Source organism: Bradysia coprophila, unplaced genomic scaffold (genome assembly GCF_014529535.1).
Source record: "Bradysia coprophila strain Holo2 unplaced genomic scaffold, BU_Bcop_v1 contig_415, whole genome shotgun sequence".
NCBI lineage: Eukaryota > Metazoa > Arthropoda > Insecta > Diptera > Sciaridae > Bradysia > Bradysia coprophila.
Genome location: NW_023503670.1, coordinates 323,479 through 345,878, shown reverse-complemented (window position 1 = coordinate 345,878; position 22,400 = coordinate 323,479). Strand labels below are relative to the sequence as shown.

The window sequence follows — 22,400 nt, the reverse complement described above, 5'->3', positions numbered from 1 at the left end:
TGTCATTATCAAAAATGGCTATCAAATGAAGAGATGCTTTGTGTTATCCAGAAGTTTATTTTTTGATGAATAAATTCAAAATAAGTTCCAAATCTTCCAGTGCAATAGTAAAACTCATAAATTAGTTTATCGTTTAGTGTACTAATAGAGAAAACAGTGATAAAAATCGAACTTATATCATTAGTGTAAAAGTGCAATTCGTGCCATTAGTATTATAAAACAACAATAGCGGATTACAGCGGAGGCGTAGATTTTTTTTTCTTCTTTCAAGTCCAAATGTAAGTTCGACTGCTATGTCGGCGATTTTTTATTGTTTCAATTTGTTTGAACATTTTCTTTAAAATTTTCTACGGCTATTTATAAAGGAAAGTAAAAGTTTATTAGAATCACATTTTTAATGTGTAATTGTTAACATATTTTGATCGAAAAAAAATCGAGAATATCGGATGCGATCAACAGAATTGTTTTCGTTGTTGTGGAATTTCTGTTTTGTATGAGTACGATGGAATTCTTTTTTTTTGTTGTTATGTTGTTGTACGGTTGTTCGCTCCTTTTCATTACTTCTGGACTGTGATAAATATTTGTTTCGTATTCTTAATTTTTTTGCTTATGATGTGAGCGAGTTCCATAAATTGATTAACTTGTTATTTAAAAACAAAACGGATCTTCTGCTGACGATGTTTCGTTTTTTCCGTCGTCTTCAAGCGACATATTAGTGTGCATCTTCACACAGCTAAGTACCAAGTATGGCTTTTGTTTGGTTCTTTATGCTAAGACTTAACGTATTTGGAAAGACAAACGGGGTAAGATTTTCTGCTTCTCTTAGACTTCTTAATTGTATAAAGTTCGACTATTCCAGTTTTGTACAGAAAATCAAAGTCAGTGACTGCAGATCTTTCGCTTCAAGTATTTTGCTTACTTACCATTTTTTTGAATTGAGTTCCGAGTCATATTTTTCGATGCAAAGATTAGGTCTCCGGCCATGTACATACCAGTAGTCAGGCAACTATCTTTGTTGCATTCAAAAAAAAAGTTTGTTAATCAACCCCATATATCTTGGCGTATCTTTAATCTCTTTTCGTACCACTACAAATGTAACCGATTTGTGGAAATTACAATTTTTTTTGTGATTTGTGGAAATCACAAAATTTGTTGAGATTTGTGGAAATTACAAATATTATTTTGTGAAATTTTGTGAATTCATAAAACTTATTCTTTTGCTCGATCCTAGACTAGGATTCCTAGTGGAATGTATCCTTTTACGAAATGTACCGTGCAAGTGTTTCGTTCGATGCTAGAGAAACATGTAGGGCCTAACGTAACATACATTGGTTGGAGGGATCTAATTTAAAAACGAACTAAACTCCTTCGTTACATTTCGTAAAAGGATGAATTACTTAGGAACGAAGTAAACGCCTTTACGGCTAGAAGAATTACACGGACTAATTATTAGACGATGCGAGAAAAAAAAATTAACACCTAAGTTACCAACACCGTTCCGGCGCCCGGCTCGCATTGCGGCCCTCCGCTTCGCTACGGGGCAATGGGCCGGATCGCTCGGCGTGTTAAAACGCTTTTTATGTGCAATGAATTACACAGACTAATTATTAGACGATGCGAGAAAAAAAAATTAACTCCTAAGTTACCGACACCGTTCCGGCGCCCGGCTCGCATTGCGGCCCTCCGCTTCGCTCCGGGGCAATGGGCCGGATCGCTCGGCGTGTTAACACCCTTTTTTTGTACAATGAAAATTAGTATTCATTTCGTAAAAAGATGAATTCTGTAGGGACGAACTCAACTCATTTACGTTACATTTCGTAAAAGGATGAGTTCCCTAGGAACCAACAAAACGCCTGAACGGCGAAAAGATAGTTAGGAATTGAGTTGAGATCTCAATTCAAGATCACTAAAATCTCAACTTTTTAATTTATTTTATCTCCATTTCATACATGTAATATTTCCATATCTAGTTACATTATCTCCAAAACTCAATTTATTATCTCCGAAATTAGATTTTATTATCTCCAATTTTCTATCTCTCCATTTTGGGGTTTCATATCTCCATATCACATTTTGTTATCTCCATTTATATCAAATTTTTTATAATTTTTTTCAAACTGTAAGTGGGAGTTGTTTCGTGGAATATCTCAAGATTTTCTCTCTAACTTTCTTCATCCTTTTACGAAATGTAACGTAAATGAGTTTAGTTCGTATCTACAGAATTCCTTTTTTTACGAAATGAATACCAATTTTTATTGCACAAAAAAAGCGTTTTAACACGCCGAGCGATCCGGCCCATTGCCCCGGAGCGAAGCGGAGGGCCGCAATGCGAGCCGGGCGACGGAACGGTGTCGGTAACTTAGGAGTTAATTTTTTTTTTCTCGCGTCGTCTAATAATTGGTCTGTGTAATTTGTTTTATTTAAAATTTAAATTTACAGAACAAAATTATAGACAGCAACTGAATTCACCCTTCAATAAATTGTATTAGGAAGGTGTTTGGTTTGCCAAACAAAGATAAAAATCGGTTCTGGAGATATTATAACTAGATATGGAAATAACAAATGTGTGGAATGGAAATAAAACCAGGGATAAAACATATTAAAAAGTTGAGATAATAATTTCAGAAAAGGAGATAACATCAGAGATTAAAAATTGAAAAATCTAAGAGATCTCAAACGGAGATAAAAACAACTAAAAACTGAGATAAGAGATTTAAAAAAGGAGGTAACTCCGTTTCCAATCAAATTATCTCCCTTTGTTAATTATTTATCCCCGTTTCTTCTTATTTAATCTCAGGTCTTAGTTTATTTATCTGCAATTATTTATGTTTTTGACCTCCGATTCTCAATTATTTATCTGCCGTTTTGTTACGTACTTTGTAAAACGTTTTTTTTTTCTTAATTTAAAAAAAAAATTTCAAAAATATCCCATATGTCTTCTGATTTCATAAATCACAAATTTGTATTTTTTTGTGAAAAACACGAATTTCACAAAAATTAAGTGTAATACACAAAATTTGTGATTTCCACAAATTGGTTACATTTGTAGTAGTGCGAAAAGAGATTAAAGATACGCCAAGATATATGGGGTTGTTAATCACAGAACAATGTGTGTCCGACTACTGTTACATGTTGAGACACTGGTGCCGTAACATTTAACGAAACACTGTTAGTCGAATTCTGTCCAATAACAACATGTCCAGAAATAACTGAAATGAAAAGTGTTGACATTTAACACTCCTTGGCCTAACTCTATCAAATTACACAGTTTATCCGACACAACATTCCCACAATTCCCACAATCTTAACTTATTGAGCGGTCGTTAGACAAGCATTCGATTGAGAAAAACAGTTCAATTTAAAACTAATTAGAAATGTGAATATTGCTACTCTCAGGACTTTAAAAACAACATTTAGCCCAAAATCAGCAATAATTTTTAGAGAAAAGGGGTTCTACCAAAGCTGCTCTCTAGCAACCGCATACGTTTACACTGTATCCATACACTTCTAATATTCAACGAGATATTAACTGTCCGATTTTAGGCCTCCTAATTTAGTCGTCGAATGCGGTTGCTAGAGAGCTGCCTTGATTGTACTCATGTCATTATTCTCACATAGAATTCTAACTTATTTCTCAAAAGAATTTAAAGTTTTTAAACTTGGTTGCTTATAGTTCCATTGTTGGCGACATAAATTTATAGTGAGCGTTAATTCATTTTTTATAATTGCTTGCACAATTTTGTGACAACTTTTTTTTTAATGTCACGAGGTGCAGTAGGTATTCGTGCTGCATTAGTCATTGTTTAAGAATTCAGATGATTCCAATTTCTATTCGATCGGCAAATTAATGCAATTCTAGTGTTCAGGGTAAATGAACGAACGTACCAAATTGAGTGAAATTAGAGCGAAGTATTTCCACATAGTCGAAATGTTATGCTGGATTATCAGTTCCATGGTACAATATTGAATTTCACTTATTAAACGAAAATAAAATCGATAAGTCAGCGGTAAAAAAATGCAAAATATTTCATTCATTACTTGTGAATGCACATTTTACCCTCTCCGTCTTTGTTCTATTCATTCATAAATAATATTGCAGGGATGTGAATATGAAAAGTCATTTCATGGAACGGGAAAGAAAATCCGCACTGTGCAATTAATGCACTCGGAAAAATTAAATGTCAGAAAGTTTAGCTTAGCACGAGATGCGGATGAGAAAATTATTTCTTAGAAATGGTATAAAAGTTAATTGGTGGTGTGAACGTGCAATCGTTTATTTAATTTAACACTTTCAACACGTTTACCTTCCAATAAAAAGTGGTTGCATTGTTTCCGAGTTCTAATTAAAGTTGCACAATGGAATGAAATATTCATGACGCTGAAATACGGGAAACAAAAGTTATGCTTCTGCGGCGAGTGTGTGGGAAATATAACAGTGGAATGCTTTTAGCGATAAATGGAAATCAAATTTGACATTTTTTAAACGAATTTTTCGATTAAATTGTAAAATTTAGTTTCTCAGCGAGTAAAAGCTGTCAATATTTGTGATGATGCATTTCACTTGATATTTTCGGAAATTGTGTTTTTATACTTTCAGCTGAGATCCGCTTTCCGCTGAGTTATTTTTGTCTTTTATTTTCTGCACTTTAGTCATCTTCCATTTGAATAAAACATTTCGGGATTACAAACTTTACGAAACTTTTGGGCACCTTACCTTTTAAATCGCTTCAGACTTCCGTGTATTACGTTATTGCAAACTACGTTGAACCTAACTGTTCAAATTTCAAATGATTTCTAAAATTCTGACATTTTTTCGGAAGTCACTAGCTAATCGTCCCACCCTGATAAATCTAAATGCTGACATCTGAAATACAAGGAGAGATTCAGTTTCACTTGCTTCTTTAATAAACCGATTTCCAATTAAATGTTGAAGTTTGAAGAGATCTGTTAGGCAGAATTTTGTTGCATAACTGCAAAAACGAAAGCACTCCAAGAACAAGCAAAGGAACAGATTGTATTAGCTGTCATTTGGCCTCTTATTACAATTTTGATCTTTTGAGCCTCCTTTCAGATATAAAAGTATTAATGACCAATGTAAGTACAAACCAGGTATGGTCTGTCCATACAAACCGGAGGAAATAGCGATTTCATATAAACAAACTCACCTTTCAATGAAAATCTTAATTTTTAATGACAACTGTTGGGGAAACTTTTAATCGTCGCTATTTGCTATGACTATACTCAAGCTTTTGTTTCGACTCAATGCAACAAAACTCAACGGGCTTTTTCTAATCAACACCATAACCCTTCCCAAACGTTTTGAAACGAACTTCCCCGGGCCTCTATATAAATTTGTGCAATTCAAGTCTTGGAGCTTTACTACGGACAAGTTTCAACCTAAAAATTCTGTTTGAAGGGAATGAAAGGAAATGGTTGAGAACTTAAAAAAAATCATTCGATAAAATTCCGGAACTTCGCTTCACTACTGCAATTGCCATTGATTCTTAATTAATTATTTTTTCTCTCCTGTGTGTGTATATGACCCGTTGATGTGTGCTTATTTATCAAGTCGAATTGTGTGTACATTAATCCAAAAATTCGTCTTTTCCGTATAAAAACTGTTCTGTGTGTACTCTCACTGCGTGATTATCGGTAAAGCAAACATCAATTTTCTGTTTTGTATTATGGAATTTGATACTAAAAATTTTTTTGTTCTGTTTATTATCCTTGTTCAAATAAATTGCGTGGCACATTCGTCTATCACAATCGACGATGAGTTCATATTAAAAAGATACGGTTTCGAGTGTCGGGAGAAGTTATTATTAGAAAACTCTATACTTGCTATACTTTATACTCCATGCGAAATTTAATCTAATAGTCAGATAAAAAATCGTTAGTTTTATGCATGAAAATACACCAGCAAAATGTAAATAATCAACAAATTTTTTGCGTTGTTATGTTGATTTTGTTGCTTGCATAACTTATCACAAACATAATATACCAGATACTGTGAGAGAGTGAGAGAGAGAGAGAGAGTTGAAAAAGGGACGTGTTTTGTTGTAAAACAAGCAATAGCTACAATTTATTATTCAGTAAACTCTCGACGAATAACATTTTTTGTGATTTTAAAATTAGTTATAGCTGCGAACTGTAGCCGGTTGTGCCGGTGTGTTTATTATTTTTGAGGAGGGAGAGAGAGATAAGTAATAACAAAATCGTTTAATGTTTCAATTTTATCGCGAAGTACTTAGAACTTAAAGTAACTTTTACGTGTTCGTAGTGTTGCATTGTTGAGTGCATTTAAATAATTGAATTTTAAAACTAGTCACCGAATGGAATATGCAATTTACAGACTGACAGTGTAATTGTTATTCCTTTGGATCAGATTTCCGATTATTTATTTAACACAAACCTGAGCTGGTATGGCTCGTTGTTAACAAAAAATCATTATACGATCTTACTATTAACAATCAATTACGAGTTGATTAAACCGCAGACCATCCGTATGTAATTTCCTTTCCGTCTAAATATATCGTCAAAGACGCTCTCCCCGTTTCATTTTACTCTCAATTCCCAGAAATATCGGTGGAATTCCTCCATTGTTGATCAAAACATATAAAATTATTTCAATTCTGCGAAAGTGAATATCCATTTCCGAGATTGTTACCAGTTTCTCTGGGAATTTTACCCAAAATGCAGGTTAAAATTCATCCACTAGAGTTTCATGAACATACACACGTCACTCGCATACAAATACAACGTTTCCAAACAAATGGATAAAATAGGTCTGTCGGGAAACGCAAACTGATTTCGATTGGCTGCCTGTTCGTAAAGAATATTTAAAGACTTAGTCAGTAAAATTTCTACGAAATCTATTTCCAACAGTGAGTTACATAGACTTTTGTTGTTTACATTACGATTCTTGAATGACTTTGGAACATTTGGAACTTTGGAACTCTATAACATAAAAGTCTGTTTGTGAATTTGATACATTTTTCAGCTAAAACAAAGGAAATCTGATGCAGTAAAATACAAATTTCCACCCCCCACAATATTATTCAATTATCTACGTTGAACGCCGCAGGGTGTTGTACCTACGTGCATAGTTTTATCCAATCTATGTATTACCTGTTTTAATTACAAAAGTGGTTCAAAAAAGAACCTTATGCCGGTCTATTCGGAAACCTATTTCTCTCAACTCTGTGATGAAAATTAAAACTTTCGTTTGCTTTTTTAGACAAACCTTTTATGCAACTCGGTGATAAATGCCCTTTTAGGTTCAAGATATGTATTGCTATGGCTTTGAGTTTCAATAGGGAGATTACGATTTTCACTTCTAGTTATAAATTGACGTAAAACTTGAAAATTATAAGTGGACTCTTCTACTTATAATTACAACGTTCTACCTCAAATTATGTCACTCGATTGCATAAATAACTATTTATCTTGTTAAAATTATCTTGCAGGAGATGTAGTCTACGCTGAATATCGTCTCTATAATCCATTCGTGAATCCATTTACCGTACCTAAAGTATTCTTTGAGTGAAAATATGAACAAACCCGACACAATTTTGAAGTTTGTGAGACAATTATGAATTATATTTCGTCTGTCGATATATGGATTAAGAGATAAAGAACTGGATTTCGTAATTTCAGAATTTTATCTAAAGATGTAAAACAATCAACCTCATTAAGTTGATTATTTCTCGGATTGTAAAACATTTTCCGAAAACTTATCCAATCACTTGGAAGATTGTTACAGTCATTTGACCTGAGCAGGTTTTTAAACTTCCAGTGAACAAGAATATCAGTCCCTCAATATCCCTCAAATGTTGAACAGACGTTTTTCCTATTAAAAATGTGATAATGACACAGAGGGTTTAAAATCGTAACTTAATACAAACCGTCTTTGATAAAAATACAATCCAATTTGCATCGGAAAGTAATGAAAATCTTGTAAAGAAAATTCAGAAAGAACTCCATCAATTTGTTCATGTGTTACGACATTTTCATAGTAAGGATTGTATTCGACGCCAGCAGGATAAATTTATAATTTTCTTATGGTCGATGTCGCTCTATTGTGCAATGAGGGAACTCGAAAACGTATTCTAGACTAAATATTTTATATTTGAATTTTATACTTGTTTATGCGCGTGATCCAAACTCTGTACAACTTGAAAAGTTAAAGCATAAAATCTATCCATTGCAACTATGATTTACCTTTCCAATAGTCAGTACCGGATACACCATCGTACAACTATAACCAGTGGTTATTAACCACCACCGAAGAATAAGATATTAAGTGGTATTTAGTGTTGTTAATAAGGACCATTTTTGTGACAAAAAAAAAACATTTTTTACGGTGAATTATCCTAAAATCATTCTTTACACTGTTTCCAAAATCTTGTACCAAAAAAAGGATGAAAAATTAAACCTTAAAGAGGTAGCCAAATGTGTTTAGTGTTATATACGTTCTCTTAAAAGTTATCATTATCAACTGCACTAATTTAAAATTTATAATTATTTTTAGCAACCATTAGAGCATCATTTTATGGACGTAGTTGGTTCATTAAATATTCGTTTATGTAATATTTATGGCTTCGTTGTTATTAATTTTTGATGGAAAAAATATATTTTATAACAATGCAGGAGTGAATCTGTGTTGTTGTTATGGTTGGGATTTAGTTTACGAATATTTTCCAAAATTATTCGCAAATATTTTGTTTGTTAAAAGTTTTTTGGTTGAAGTTACAAAAGTTATAAATGATGCGCTGTGGTTTTATGTTCACTGTTTTTTTTTAATTTCCCTTTATTATCGTCTGTTAAGAATGAATTTGCGAAAACTTTTGATTGATTGATTGATTTATTAATGACAAAATATGTGTAAGGTGATCTACCTTATAAAATTACATATTATACTTCATCCAGCTTATATGAAAATGAAATTCAAGCCACATCCGATCCGAATGATCGATGGCTCTATAGATTCGTTAGTCTCCCCTGACAATTTTGTGGAACAACTTTTTTCTGGTTGTCTTTTTATTTTTGGCAGTAGAGTTGTAAAAGTGATCTGTGTCGCATGTTGAATAATATTTATTTGTGAACTAAAAGTTGAATTATTTCGCCAATAAACAGACGATTTATTTGGAAGTGTGCAGGTTTGTAGTGCTTAGAAAGACACTGCGATACATACCCCAAAAAGGTCGAAAGGTCCGTGTGTGGAAGCGCTAGCCATTGAAAACCAGTATATGGTTTTCGGTTTCGGAATCTTTTGAACAGCAGCGACCAAACAAGTTTGACAATGGATAGTAGAGAGTAGTCCACCAGGAGTCCAACGATACTACGGATGCCGTTGGCCGTCGCTGTCCAAGGTTGTGACAGGAAATTGAGAAAATTTTACTACATCGGAGAACTTCTTAGGTCTCTTCTGCCGCCATAAAGCAACTAAAAAACGAAAAACCTATCAGACCTGGTTACTACGGGTCTCTATTTTCCAACTATACCAGACCCGCCTGGTTTTCAACGATACCAGATACGCGTGGGTAGAGACGCGACGAATGTATTTTTTATTAGTAACTGTGGATTTACATAGCAACGTAAAAGTGACAGATGCAAAAATTTTCTCATACGGCAACTCGAAATTTCATTCATAATTTTAATTTTATGAATGAAATTTCGGGTTGCAGTATTTAAAAAACATTGCATCTGTCACTTTTACGTTGCTATGTAAATCCACGGTAAATGTGACGCACAGTACGTCTATGTGAAGAATAATTATGGAGGAAAAAAAAATGCCATAAAATTAATTCCAACAGTCTTAATCTTTCTTCGCATTGAACGTGATAAAATAGTAAATTACTCTTCAAATTGAGCCTTGTTCTCAGTTGTTCAATACCTTGGCAAATTCATTCTTAATTTCGTCTTTTTCCGAAAAGTTTTTGTTGTTGAATATTTGGGATTCTCTTAATTATTGTACCTAAGTTACATCATTAATTCGCTAAATATGTACTTTTATAACCAAATATAGTAACCAAATGTAGCTTAAATTATGGGAAAACTTAAAGTACCTTAAAGGCACATAAAAATGGACCTTTGTTTCGCACAAATCATGGATTTATTTTTGAAACGGATTGAAACGAAAAGTCTGATCGAAACGATGTTATTTACATACCAGAATTCTCAAATTTATTTAAGTTCAATAAGACTTCCACCTACTTTGCAGAAGTACTACTTGAAATTGGTTCATTGAATCTGCGGAATTTATTCCAGCCAATTTATATTTAAACATACACGAAGACTTTGAAGTGCCCATTATCTACTACCTTTCATTGTTTGGATGTTTTTGTCTTCAACATTTCCATCCGAAATAAAAGAATGGGAGATTATGGAATTTGTTGGATGTTTGTCCGTATTTACCAATGAAAGCCATATGTGTCGAAACCGTTCTTTGGTCTGTGGTTCTATGTTATATGAACCATGTATAGCTATTAAAATAGGGCACCAATTGCACACTATTCACTGAATAGTATTCAGGCACCGGAAAATTTAATCCTTCACAATTTATGTGCCCAATTTGTGGAATCTCATTCTTCTTAGAAGGTTTTTTGTCTGCAACGTCCATTAAAATTTTAAAAATTCATTGTTGTGTCATCGCGTTTTTGTCGGATAAAACTCGTGTTGGTTGAGATGTTTTTTATCTCTTTTCTTTAGGTCGTCAGAAAACCTTTTTTTTAGTATAGAGGAGGAATTAGAATACGAGAATCAATTAAAGTTACATCTGCGAAATAAGAAAACATCCGCTCGATGTCCTCAACTTCTTTCACTCATTTCTGTAGCTTGTTTTTTACAACTGAAATACGTATTGAGCACAAAAGACGCTGGTACCGTAAGCTTTTTTTAATCGATATCACCTATCTTTTGTTAATATAACGGATATTTACTGGTCATCTCGTATTTTGTGCGTCATCGGGAATTCGATACAGAAGTTAGTTTCTCATAAAAGATATTTTACTACCTGTCCCAAGCGAAAGTTGACCATTAATAGCAAATTGCTCCCTGATTAAATGATCCATTACACGTTGACTATTTTCGGTTTAATTTTTTTCATTTCCTACGTTGAAATCAACTTTCGCATGGGACAGGTGGGAAAACATACTTTTACGTACTTTATTACGTCGGGAACAACTTTGTGATACTCGCACAATCATCTTAATATACAAAACTTACACATGTCGAAAAGATAGTTACCGGAGCTTGTTGCTCAATGACACACCTCGTGTAATAAATTATTTCACAGCATCCCATGTAACATACTGTTACTGGTCATATCGTATTTTTTTTATTGCCTATCGACCAGGAATATTGTTGTTACACGTACATTTCCCACCCGCGGAAAGCGGTCGTTACATGTGGGAACTTTTTGATTACATCACAAGTGAAAATTCATTACATATCAGGAGATTTTCATTACATACCAGTTGATTTTCATTATTTATCAGCAAAAATGTATCACATGAAATATTCTTTAACGTTGAAATTGAAACAATGACTCGCGATGTTATTTTAGTTTTGATATCACAAGCTTTGTCAATTGAATTAAGTGCACACCAATCTAAGCAAATTCATTAAAAACTTTCGAAAAAAATAAAATAAAAACAAAAAAATTAAAGTGACGGGCCACTTTGTCTATAGCCATAAATTTTTTTCATCTTCGACGAACACCTATGGCCAAACAATTTTAACTTTTGCATTTTTCACTTATTTTCAAAAACAATCAACACTTTTGTCTTTATCATCACCAAAATCGACAAATATTACGCAAAATATGAATCTAGCACTTCACAAAAACAAAACAGTCGAAGTAGTTTGTCAACATGTCATCAAAACAGTAGTGTTGCCAGTGATGCTTTCGGGATTAATGTTATGAAGAAATGTGAGCCCATTTCATGAGCAGACTAGATTCATTTATAAACGTTTCAATGCAACAACAGATTGTTTTGTTGGTTTTGTTGTATCGGTATTTTTTATGTTTAGTATTAGTCTGGCAGTGAATCAAATAGCGCGACATATATGTTGTGAAATTACACATTAATTTAGAATAATCTTTTGGTATTCAAGAATCTGCTAGTGTCTTCTTGAACACTTTTGGTTTTGAACTGTCAGGTCCTTGGGTCAGGCCCTATTTTAAGGAAATTAAATTTCCAAAAACTCAAATTTTTCCATCACTTTTTGTCATTTCATCTAAAAACACAACAGATTACATCGTAAATGTTGTTTTTACTGCCTTTTTAGTTGTTTTTCATGTCTTTGAGCTTAACTGATTACTTCGGAATGAGATCTAACAGAAAACAAAATTTGGAAATTTTAAGAATTTTTGTGAAATTTGTGAAATTTTGGAAATTTTTGGAAATTAAATTCCTTAAAATAGGCCCTGCCTTGGGTGGAAAAATGTACTCGTAACAACAATATTCCGGGTGAATAGGCAATAACACAGAATACATTGGATGCTGCTTGGTAGTTCATTACACTCGGAATCAATTTTGTGAACTCGCGAACTCACTCGTGTGGTTTTAAGCAACTCGCTTTGAAACCGGTTATTTTGACTCGTGTAGTTGCATACCTCGCTTTCGTAAACTCTACACTTGCCAAAATAACCGTTTCCAAAGCTTGTTGTAAGTTCGGCTCGTATCACAAAATTGATCCCTCATGTAATGAACTACCTCCGCAGCATCCAATGTAATCTACTATTACATGACTAGGGATAAAAAAATGAAAAGAAGAGTTTTGAACTGTGTTCATCCGAGGCATAGCCGAAAACGAGACTTTTTATTTTTATTCCGAGTTATGTAATGGATTTTACAATTCAGCAATCATCATCGAAAATACTGTTATGAAGTTTGTGAATCTCTCAGGAGATCGGATGACTTATAAGGCTCTGGTGAATATCTCAGGAGATCGTATAACTTATAATGCATTGGTGAATCTCTCAGGGGATCTTTTGAATGTGTTCTCTGAACCTAAATGTTGTAGTTAGTCGGACTGTACGCCAATTGAGGGTCAGCTCCTTGTGTGATTGTCCTTTACCACTTACCTGGTTGGCCTAGCGTAATCTAGGATGCATAGTGGATGAAATACATCGCTCGCTGGGTATAGTGAAGTCGGAGTCGGAGTTATGTAATGGATTTTACATACTGGGGGCGTCAAAAGTAGTGCATGAAACATGAGTAACAAGTACGGTTTTCGACGCATGTAGCATGTAAAAGTTATTCCTAAGGATTTAGATGAAGTGGGTGGAAATACTGTGTGAAAACCCAAGAATTTCGTGCACCTTGGCCGCCAATGGGCCTGCCCTGAACTTCTTTTTTTTAAATACTTTCGGCCTTTATTCACACTTCATATCATCTTTACAAAGATTTACAGCTAAGACTGTCGAGACAAATCCGAAGATACAACAACATGATGATTTGTTAAAATTAAAAATTACTTGATGAGCGCTTGATTTCCTAACGCGGGAATCATGGGGTCGAGAATAAAAATAGAGGCAAAAGCGGCCAGAAAAATCCTCATGTTATTTTCACACAAAAATTTACGTTAACAAAGAAAGAGAGAAAAAAATAATTGAAAACAAAAACAAAGCAAAAGCGAGCTTCGCACATAAGCATAGTTTCAGGAAGCTAAGAGACTGATCAAATCCGACACGACGCCGATATCGAATACTTTTTCATGAAATAAGCTGTCTGTTTGGAAATTAATTCGCTGATGGGATCAATGTTGGATATGGCGTGTAACTCAAGCCCTGAAATAATGATTCAGTTCTATATGGAAATTACAATGAAGTCGGATTTTGTGCTTGAAACTTACGTTACGTAATATTAAGATATTTCTTTGAGAAACTAGTATCGATAGAAAATTCTTACCAGGTCATTTCAACTTTCTCTCATATTTGTAAGGATTTATAATAACGCAACACTGCGTGCTGTGTTTATACACTACCAGTAATACTTTTCTCTTCTTATTGCAGAAAACCTTCGCAACAAAACAAACGTAAAAAGGAAAATGTTTTTCTGAATCTGAATAGTCAAATCCATTCAAAAAATGAATCAACCCAGTCACCACTCAGCGATGCCACTGATATCGATATTCCTTTACGCAAACAACGAATACCAGGAATATCCAGTCGACAATGACACTTGCTGCGAGGTCCTTTGCCAACGAATATGCCAAGACTTGGAAATGAAACCCCTGGTGTGCACATTATTTGCTTTGCGTACCAGCGATACACCGTACTTTGTTCCAGGATGCAGGCACCTGTTGCCGAATACAAAATACGACTTTAGAATAAGATATCAGGTATACGAAGAGCAAGTGGATTGTCCACTTTATTTAGTGACGCAGTGATTTACCGTCTATCTTTTGTGCTTAAAGGTTAAGGACTTGCCCACACTGAAGAGTCTGGACAAGAATGCATACAATTATTTCTATCATCAAGTCAAATGGGATCTAATAAATGAAAAGATTCCCGATCTAGTTTATCCAAATCATAAAGAGAAAGTACTCGGATTAATAGTCACCAATATGTACATCGAAATGTTGGAATTTAACAAATCTGTGGTCGAATTGAAAAAGAATTACAAGAAATACGTTCCGGAAAAGTATGTGAAAAAACATTCGTTTATCATCAAGCAGCGGATTGCCGAACAACTGGAACAAATCAAACATAAACACGATGCGTAGTGAGTATTATACTGTCAATGACCATTCACCATTGTAAATAATCACACCAAAACCAACCCATCCACTTACAGCTACGTAAAAACTGCCTACTTACTATCAATTACAACAAACGCGCCAAACTATTTCGTAGAAAAATGTGCAGCCATTGCATCATATTTACCTGAAGATGGACTGGAGCGGGGTACGTGCCCCATCGATCTCGAATTTGCGCCACATCATCCGACACGACCGGGTCTGAGCGCTTACTATTCGTACAAGAAAGTGTGGAAACACATCTCGAAAATCGAAGACTTCTTGGCCATTGTCGTTGACAACGATACGGTCACATTTGGTATGCGATCGACGAACGTAGGCTTTTCGGTTACAATTACGGACAAAGCGAGATTAGAATCGTTTGTTACCTGCGTGACCGGATATTATCGGTGAGTAGCTTTGAAGTCAATTAATATCATTTGACGGCGTCAAAATCAATGTTGATATCGTTTTAGATTAATGGCAACGTGGACGATTGATTTGTGTCAGTCGTTTAAATCGCCACTATTGCAAGAGCTGCGTGAACTCAAATGTCACGGACCCATCGGAGGCGAATTCTCATACTTTAAGTTGCAGGAAAAGCAAAGCTTAGCTGGTTCGTACATCATTCGACAATGCGAAAAGATGTACGGTGTATACTACATTGACATTATAACCAAATCGTAGGTTTAGTTGTTGGGCGAACTCTTTCTCTCGTGTTGGGATCTAATTTTTCACAATTTTCTTGCCCAGTGTTCACCCGGAAACGTTCAAAATTGTCAAACAGAAACTCTTCGGAAATGTTACATGGGATCTGCACTCACAAAACGATGTAAAGCCATTTAGCAGTTTACCAGAGCTGGCGAAGAGCATCAAAACGGAATCGGCGAATAAATTGAGATTAGCACCGTCAGACTACGATAAGGCTCCGTCGCTGCTGCTATGTCTTCCGGAAAGTCAATTAACTGTAATAAAATCGGCTAGTGTTGACATCGAAATGGAATTGAGGCAAAAATTGCCGCAAATTATCGATCCAGCGCTTGAGCTTCGTAAATATATTCGTAAGTGACTCGATGTTGTGATTTAAAATGTTGATTTTGACCGTTTCGACCTCAGACACGGAGAAAATTATTGAAAATGGCATCATCAAACGAATGCGAGCTGATTGGTTGTTACCGAACAACACCAAACTGGAAGTCACATTGAAGATATTGAATTCGAGGGACCATTTAAATGTAAGAGTCGCACTCAAACCGCACTTCGAACGAGCCCAATCGTTTTACATTTCGATTTTGATTTGCAGGATTTTATGAACCTGGCCTATAAGTGGAGTAAACTGCAATCGACTGAACTGATTAAGATGTACGGATTTACGTTGTCATCGCCGTACACAATGGTCATTGAATCGACGCGACTGGGGCCATTGGACGAATTTTTAGCGGACAATCGATCTATTTCCATTGTCTGTCTTATCGATGCAGCGTTTTCATTAGCTAGGGCTTTGTATTTTTTGGTAAATTCTTTTACGTTAGTGGAAGCGGCAGAAAATTTCATCGACCTTTTTTTTAACCTTTGTAGCAAGAGAACAATACAATTCACGGAAAAATCCGATGTAGCTCGTTACATGTAGTACAATTTAACGGAACGTCGCTGGTCGTACGATTAGGCGATCCCGGATTTCATCACTCATACACCAAAGCTGAGTATGTATACAGCAGAAAATATTGGGCAGACGAGATTAGCGACTGATCTCAGATCTTGCCTGTTTTTAACCAGTTGACTAACGATAAAATTTGCAGTTTTCCCTGGATACCGGTAGAATATTACGCAACTCCTCAACGAGTGACAACCGATTTTAAAGCAGAAATTTTCTCCTATGCCACAACCGTATGGGAAATCTTTTCGAAAGGAGTGAAGCCGCCATTACAAAACGTAAGACATTCCCCTTTTTCGTTAAATTCGCCTAACTTTCACCGAATATTTTAATGAAAACAATCGGTCACAGCCTAAAAATAGTCTTCTCATGAATCCCCTTTTCTCTTATCAGAGCCTAGCATCGCGGCGACGATTACCCCAACCAAAAAGTTGTCCGATTGATATTTACGAAATAATGCTTTCTGGGTGGGATGTACCTGAACGACGATTTTCATCGCCACAACATGTCTTTTCGACGTTGATTAGTACGCGTAAGTACAAACTTTAAGCAATTTATGTCATACCAGAGGCGATCTCAACTATTTGTCTTCCATACTGCAGGTGAACGAAATCAAAAAGTTTACGAACGTATCGAGCCGTTGATTTTGAACGGTGAACGAGACCATGTGTCGACCAGCTCTAACGGCAGTATAATGTCAGCGACGACTGGTGAGTTTCTTTTCTCTCTCACTCAAATGGGTACCAATCGAATTTCATTAGAAGCCTATATCGGTTCAATCTCAGATCAAACGCTGTTAAAATCGGAGGGGAACATTTCGAACCTCAGCAGCGAGAACGATCACTCGAGCATTAATTCGAACAATTCGGTGACGGACGAAAATTCATGGTCGCAGGACGAGAGTGACTTTAACTCGGTGGAAAACCAAAAAGAATTGATTACGCTTTTGAGTCCGGACAGTGACGATGACTACGAGAAAGCACGAAAAGTCATTGAACTTGATCATGGTGCACGGCTGATTTATCACGGTAAGTTGGCAATGCCTGCGTGTCTGCGGTTGAAGTGTAATGATTTTTCGTTTTTCGTGTAGACAACAACTACATTGGAAAGGGTCAATACGGCACTGTGTACAGGGGCATCATGGAGTACGGTGAAGATCGTGTCATAGAAGTGGCCATTAAAACACTGAATCAATGTCCAACGAAAAATGATTTCAAAGATTTTCAGCGGGAAATTTCCGTGATGAAGGTACACCTTCCGGCTTCCACTAAATCAAACCATTCGTGTATTAAATTTCCATTACCGTATTTCAGCGACTAGACCATCAGAACATCGTCAAAATCATAACATCAACGGACATACCTCACATAGCGATCATAATGCAATATGTAAAGCACGGATCATTTCTCAAATATTTGAGTTCCAGTAGTCCGTCGTTGACCGTGCACGGTCTCTTAAAATTTGCCAAAGACATTGCTTCAGGGATGGAGTACTTAGCTGGAAAGAAAATCGTTCATCGTGATCTGGCGGCACGCAACGTTTTGATTGACAGTGATGAGCATGTGAAGATCTCCGATTTTGGATTGTCGCAGTTTGTCAACGAGAAGGGCTACTACATAACGCAAAATCGACGATTCATTCCGTATAAGTGGTAGGGTGTTGAGGTTGTTTGTTATGCCTGTGACAATTTAAACACAAAAATTACAATTTCAGGTACGCTCCCGAAACATTGATTCGAGAAAAATATTCATTTCAATCGGACGTGTGGTCGTACGGCGTTACATTATTCGAGATGTTTTCCAAAGGCAAGGAGCCCAATTTGGAACCGAATTCTGTGGCAAAATTGGACGATTTCATTCAACTTCTGGTGAAAGGAAAACGGTAAGCGCTCGCCGGTGTATGCACCAGTCACACAAAATTGCTCACATTTTTGGTCTTTCCCATTTTCAGACTTCCGCAACCGGAACTGTGTCCGGATAATATTTACAATTCACTGTTGATGGCTTGCTGGGCAGCCGATACAGAGAAACGGCCCACATTTCGACGAATTTTAGAATTGCTGAATGAATTCATTGCCGAATACGGAGAGGTGGTCTGAGCGGTTCAAATTTCATCCAAGCCATACACACACAGACAACGAAAAGCCTGTGACTTGAACTTTGTGATTTAATGAAATTGGAAGACAATTTCATTTTGCTGTGGACTACGATGCGAATCTGTGCGCCACATTTTATGAACAATTTTTCTTCTTGTTGGAAAGCGATCTCGCTTTTCTCAATGGAAATTGTAACCAGTGTCTAGACTGAAACGATTTTGTGAATTGCTTAACGGGCGAAATTGTGCAAATTATTTCTCTAGTGTAAGTGAACAAAAATTCAGAACAAATGGTGCGAAGACGAAATGTGATCGGGCCGCTGTATGTTAAAAGTAAAATTTTATTTTATTTCGAAATTTGATCTTTATTTTCGATGGTTGTTGACCACAAACCGATAAAATATGAAATTGATGTTTAGATGTGAATGTGACCGTAATATAGTCACGCTCCGTATACTCTCACAGTGAGAGTCTCACTTCAGTCCTAGGCATAAGTTTCTATATTTGGACTATGTTATTGTCACGTTACAATCGATTAAGTTTTACAAAAGACGAAAGCTCCTTTAAAATGCTAAACCCAATTCCATTTGTTGCGATTTGCCTTGTGAATCATTATGTTAACAATGGGCATGCAGGAATTGTGTTAAAGACTCACCAAACTCTTTTCCTACCTTTTGCATTGCACTTAATGTTTAATTCTCTCTATCTCACTGCCGCATGTTTATCAATTTTAGATGTAACGTATCAAAGTGGATGTTTGTTGTTGTTGAATCACTTCACTAAAATTGACAAATTTTCTTTTTGCGTATTCAAATCGGTATTCAATTATAATTCAACATTTATGCAGAGTTGGCGAGTGTGGTTTTGTAGCTGAATGAATGTAAGCGTTCGAAGTCATTCGAGTAAAAAATTTTTGTAATGGAATCATCTCAGAGTTCGTAGACTGCTGTCAGTACATTCATTTTCATCCTTACAGAAAAGACAATAATAGCCACAATTGTATCGAGGCTGCGGCAGTAGAAAATATGGGAATATTATCTAGGCAGGAAAAGCTGATTTTCATAACGCAGGCGAGAAAACAGTAACTTTGACCTCGGGAAAAAGTAGGAAACTTCATTTTCTCGGGTGCTTTCTTCACTCTTTGGCCACCAAAAACACCCTCGAAGCGAGATTTCCAGCTTTTTCTCCCTAGGTGTTGATGTGTGGCAAGGGATAATCTAAATAGTGCGCACGTTCTTGGGCGCTTCATACATTTTTTTCATGTGTATTTTCACGTGTATCGGGAGGTCTAAAAACCTTCCTTGTTAGCCTGCGCACTATTTGAATTTATCATAACTAGAAAATTGCTTGGAAAATACTCACTCCAGGTGACTGTTTTTGCGCTTATAAGGAAACAGGTGTAGTTTCCCGCGGAGATCGAAATTTTAGAAATTTAGTTCTTTGATGATCGTCACGGTTACAAATTCCTATTTTTATGACATGGCCACGGCAATAAACCGTAATTCCAACTAAATACAGTTAGGATCATACCACCGTGTATATGAGAATTAAACACTATACTTAGGGCATGTTGCCCGTTCAACCTTCGTGTTTATTCTGAAGTCTTTTCTCACAAGTACCTCATATTTAAGCTAAAGTCAGAGATCACTTCAACCATAATAAATCTAAGAGTTTGATTGATTCATTTCAATTTGGGAGTAGAATTCCAAACAATTTCCGTGCTTTGGTGAATACCTAATGCTCTTTGGCTAGCTGCCTTGACAGAAGTGTTCTGCGCGAGGGTCTAAGACAAATATCAAACCTAAACGGCCTGACCAATACCCTCTCTAGCAAACAAACTTCGTTTTACCGCTGTTAAAATACCACCTGATTTCCTTTGTTTGTATAATCATACACCTTAATAAATGTAGTTAGGTTGCTGGAGAAGGTATTGGCCTGACGTATCGGCGTGCGACTCAGAGTGATACATTTATTTTAAAATTGTTGGGGGATACGTATATGTTTCTCCACTTTATCATTTAGACTCAGTACTACCATATATCGAAGGCTATGCTACGAGATCGTTTTGTTGCATCTTATTGTTTAGTATAATAATCTAAGTACAAATTTCATTTTAATGTTTGTCGATCAAAAAAAAAAACATTTATCGCCTGTTAGCAGGGCCTATATTTTTCGTGAATCGATTATACTGAATTTACTGAAACTTACACAAAATTAATGAAATTAATTCAAGCCTTGGTACATTTCAGTAAATTCCGATAAGTCGACATACCGAAATACAAATAAGTCCCTCTGGCTGTAATGATGGTGCATAGGTCAAATTGTTTTGAATTTCATTGATTAAGTGAAGGAAGAAAGATATTTTGTTAAATTTTTACTTTTTAAATTGTTTATGTATCAAGTCAGTTCAGTTCAAAAAAAAAAGAAATTTTAAAATTTTTATAATTCTTAGCATTTAATTTGATGAATTTTATTGTAAATAATCTATAAAAGAAAAATGTCGAAAAATTGAGATGTGAATTCACATGAAATTATATGGAATTTTTTCTAAACCAACCTTTGTTTCAATACCGTTCTCTCGAGCTTGCCATTCCACTCCAAGTCTAGCAACGTCAAAATACCAACTGATGGATTACTTTTATGCAAATAAATCGAAAATAAAAAAATAAAAAAAAAAAGTTTGTCAGGTGTGGGGTTCGAACCCACGCTCCCCTTCGGGAACCAGAGCTTAAATCTGGCGCCTTAGACCGCTCGGCCAACCTGACATGCATAACATCTTGTCAATATCCATATTTAAACACACACACTATTATCTTGTGATAGAAAACATTGTGGAAAATACATATACACAATCCACATCCCAATACATAGGTGACGATACGATACACATTTTCTGGTGTGCGTTTTGTATTGGAAGTGTGTATGTGTGTGTAAAAAATTAATGAATGAAATTGTATTTTTGTAAGGTGATTAGAATATACTCGTATAAGTCAGCAAAATACAAGCCGGTATGTTTATAAGAACATAAGGTAAGACCATTTTGTGTTGGCTGGTGTGTTCTTTCTAAGAAACATCAAAAAACGCAGCGAACGTTCCATTTTAATTTTTTTTACAAAATTTCATTGATTCGAGTAGTAACTGGTGCCGAAATTGCTAAATTTCCTAATCTTGGTAATTTTGTACTAATCGCTTTCACATTCACTGATTCTTAGCATTTTTTAAATAGTTTTCAAGACAACCTTTCTTTATTACAAATCGTCCTTTTCCATCCGTATTTCTATATTGATTTCCAAACAGTCAAATTTCAGGTCGGAATTTTTAGTTTCCCCTTTCAAATGGCAATTCAACAAGCTCGGCGAAACAGATTGTTCTGCAGAGTGTTTTCCGTTGCTATTATTTTGCCATAAAAAGCCAATAGGTGACTGAGAGGCTTTGTAACTGGTGCCTAGCAGCAGGATCAAAGGTGGAAATTTTATTGTGATAAGAAATTTCGGTGGTGATAAATACTTGAAATCAATACACAATTTATCTGGTCACCCAGACAGCGTGTGTCGATGTAAAAAAGAGAATATATGTCGGCACCTCGGGACTCAAGTATTCCATTTTCTCCAAGAGCAGTGATAGTCCTTTGTTTCCTCGACTTTATAAAATTAAATTAAACCGAAAGTAACTAGTCCACCTACTCGGTGGAGTGTCGGTGATTGTTGTGACACTGACAAAACCGAATTGAAAATCGTATCTGTTTTGGGTAACTTTGTCTCCAGGTAATCTAGACTTACTGTCACAGCTGTAGCGCCCCATACGAAAATTACAACTGTGGCAGCCATTGTAGATGATTACCTGGAGACAAAGTCACCCAAAACAGATGAGATTTTCAACTCTTTCTTGTCGATGTAGTTTGTAAGTT

At 35.6% G+C, this 22,400-nt stretch overlaps 1 protein-coding gene and 1 non-coding gene across 4 annotated transcripts; one reads left to right on the top strand and one right to left on the bottom strand.

The window, feature by feature from the left end:
• On the top strand, positions 1-19,456 carry LOC119082295 (tyrosine-protein kinase hopscotch). Of its 3 annotated transcripts, none has more exons than XM_037191774.1 (17): positions 1-278; positions 14,021-14,349; positions 14,425-14,732; positions 14,805-15,155; positions 15,222-15,428; positions 15,499-15,806; positions 15,862-15,980; positions 16,049-16,258; positions 16,324-16,448; positions 16,545-16,677; positions 16,793-16,931; positions 17,002-17,109; positions 17,185-17,427; positions 17,490-17,647; positions 17,713-18,050; positions 18,113-18,280; positions 18,350-19,456. In XM_037191774.1, exons 2-17 carry the CDS (start codon positions 14,095-14,097, stop codon positions 18,495-18,497), a joined length of 3,318 nt encoding a protein of 1,105 aa, XP_037047669.1. In that variant the 5' UTR covers positions 1-278; positions 14,021-14,094; the 3' UTR covers positions 18,498-19,456. The 3 variants fall into 3 exon arrangements, with proteins under 3 accessions (XP_037047669.1, XP_037047665.1, XP_037047664.1); XM_037191770.1 differs by having other exon boundaries at positions 17,164-17,427; XM_037191769.1 differs by having other exon boundaries at positions 17,161-17,427.
• A 1,718-nt stretch (positions 19,457-21,174) lies between these two features.
• Trnal-uaa lies at positions 21,175-21,258 on the bottom strand. Its single transcript has one exon. It is a non-coding gene; the product is annotated as a tRNA-Leu (tRNA).
• Positions 21,259-22,400: the final 1,142 nt, after the last annotated feature.

Coding starts and splice junctions, on each gene's coding strand:
- LOC119082295 (XM_037191769.1), top strand. CDS start 14,095: ATGAATCAACCCAGTCACCACTCAGCGATGCCACTGATATCGATATTC. Junction 15,981..16,048: donor ATTCGAGGGACCATTTAAAT/GTAAGAGTCGCA, acceptor TTTGATTTGCAG/GATTTTATGAACCTGGCCTA. Junction 16,678..16,792: donor TGAAGCCGCCATTACAAAAC/GTAAGACATTCC, acceptor TTCTCTTATCAG/AGCCTAGCATCGCGGCGACG.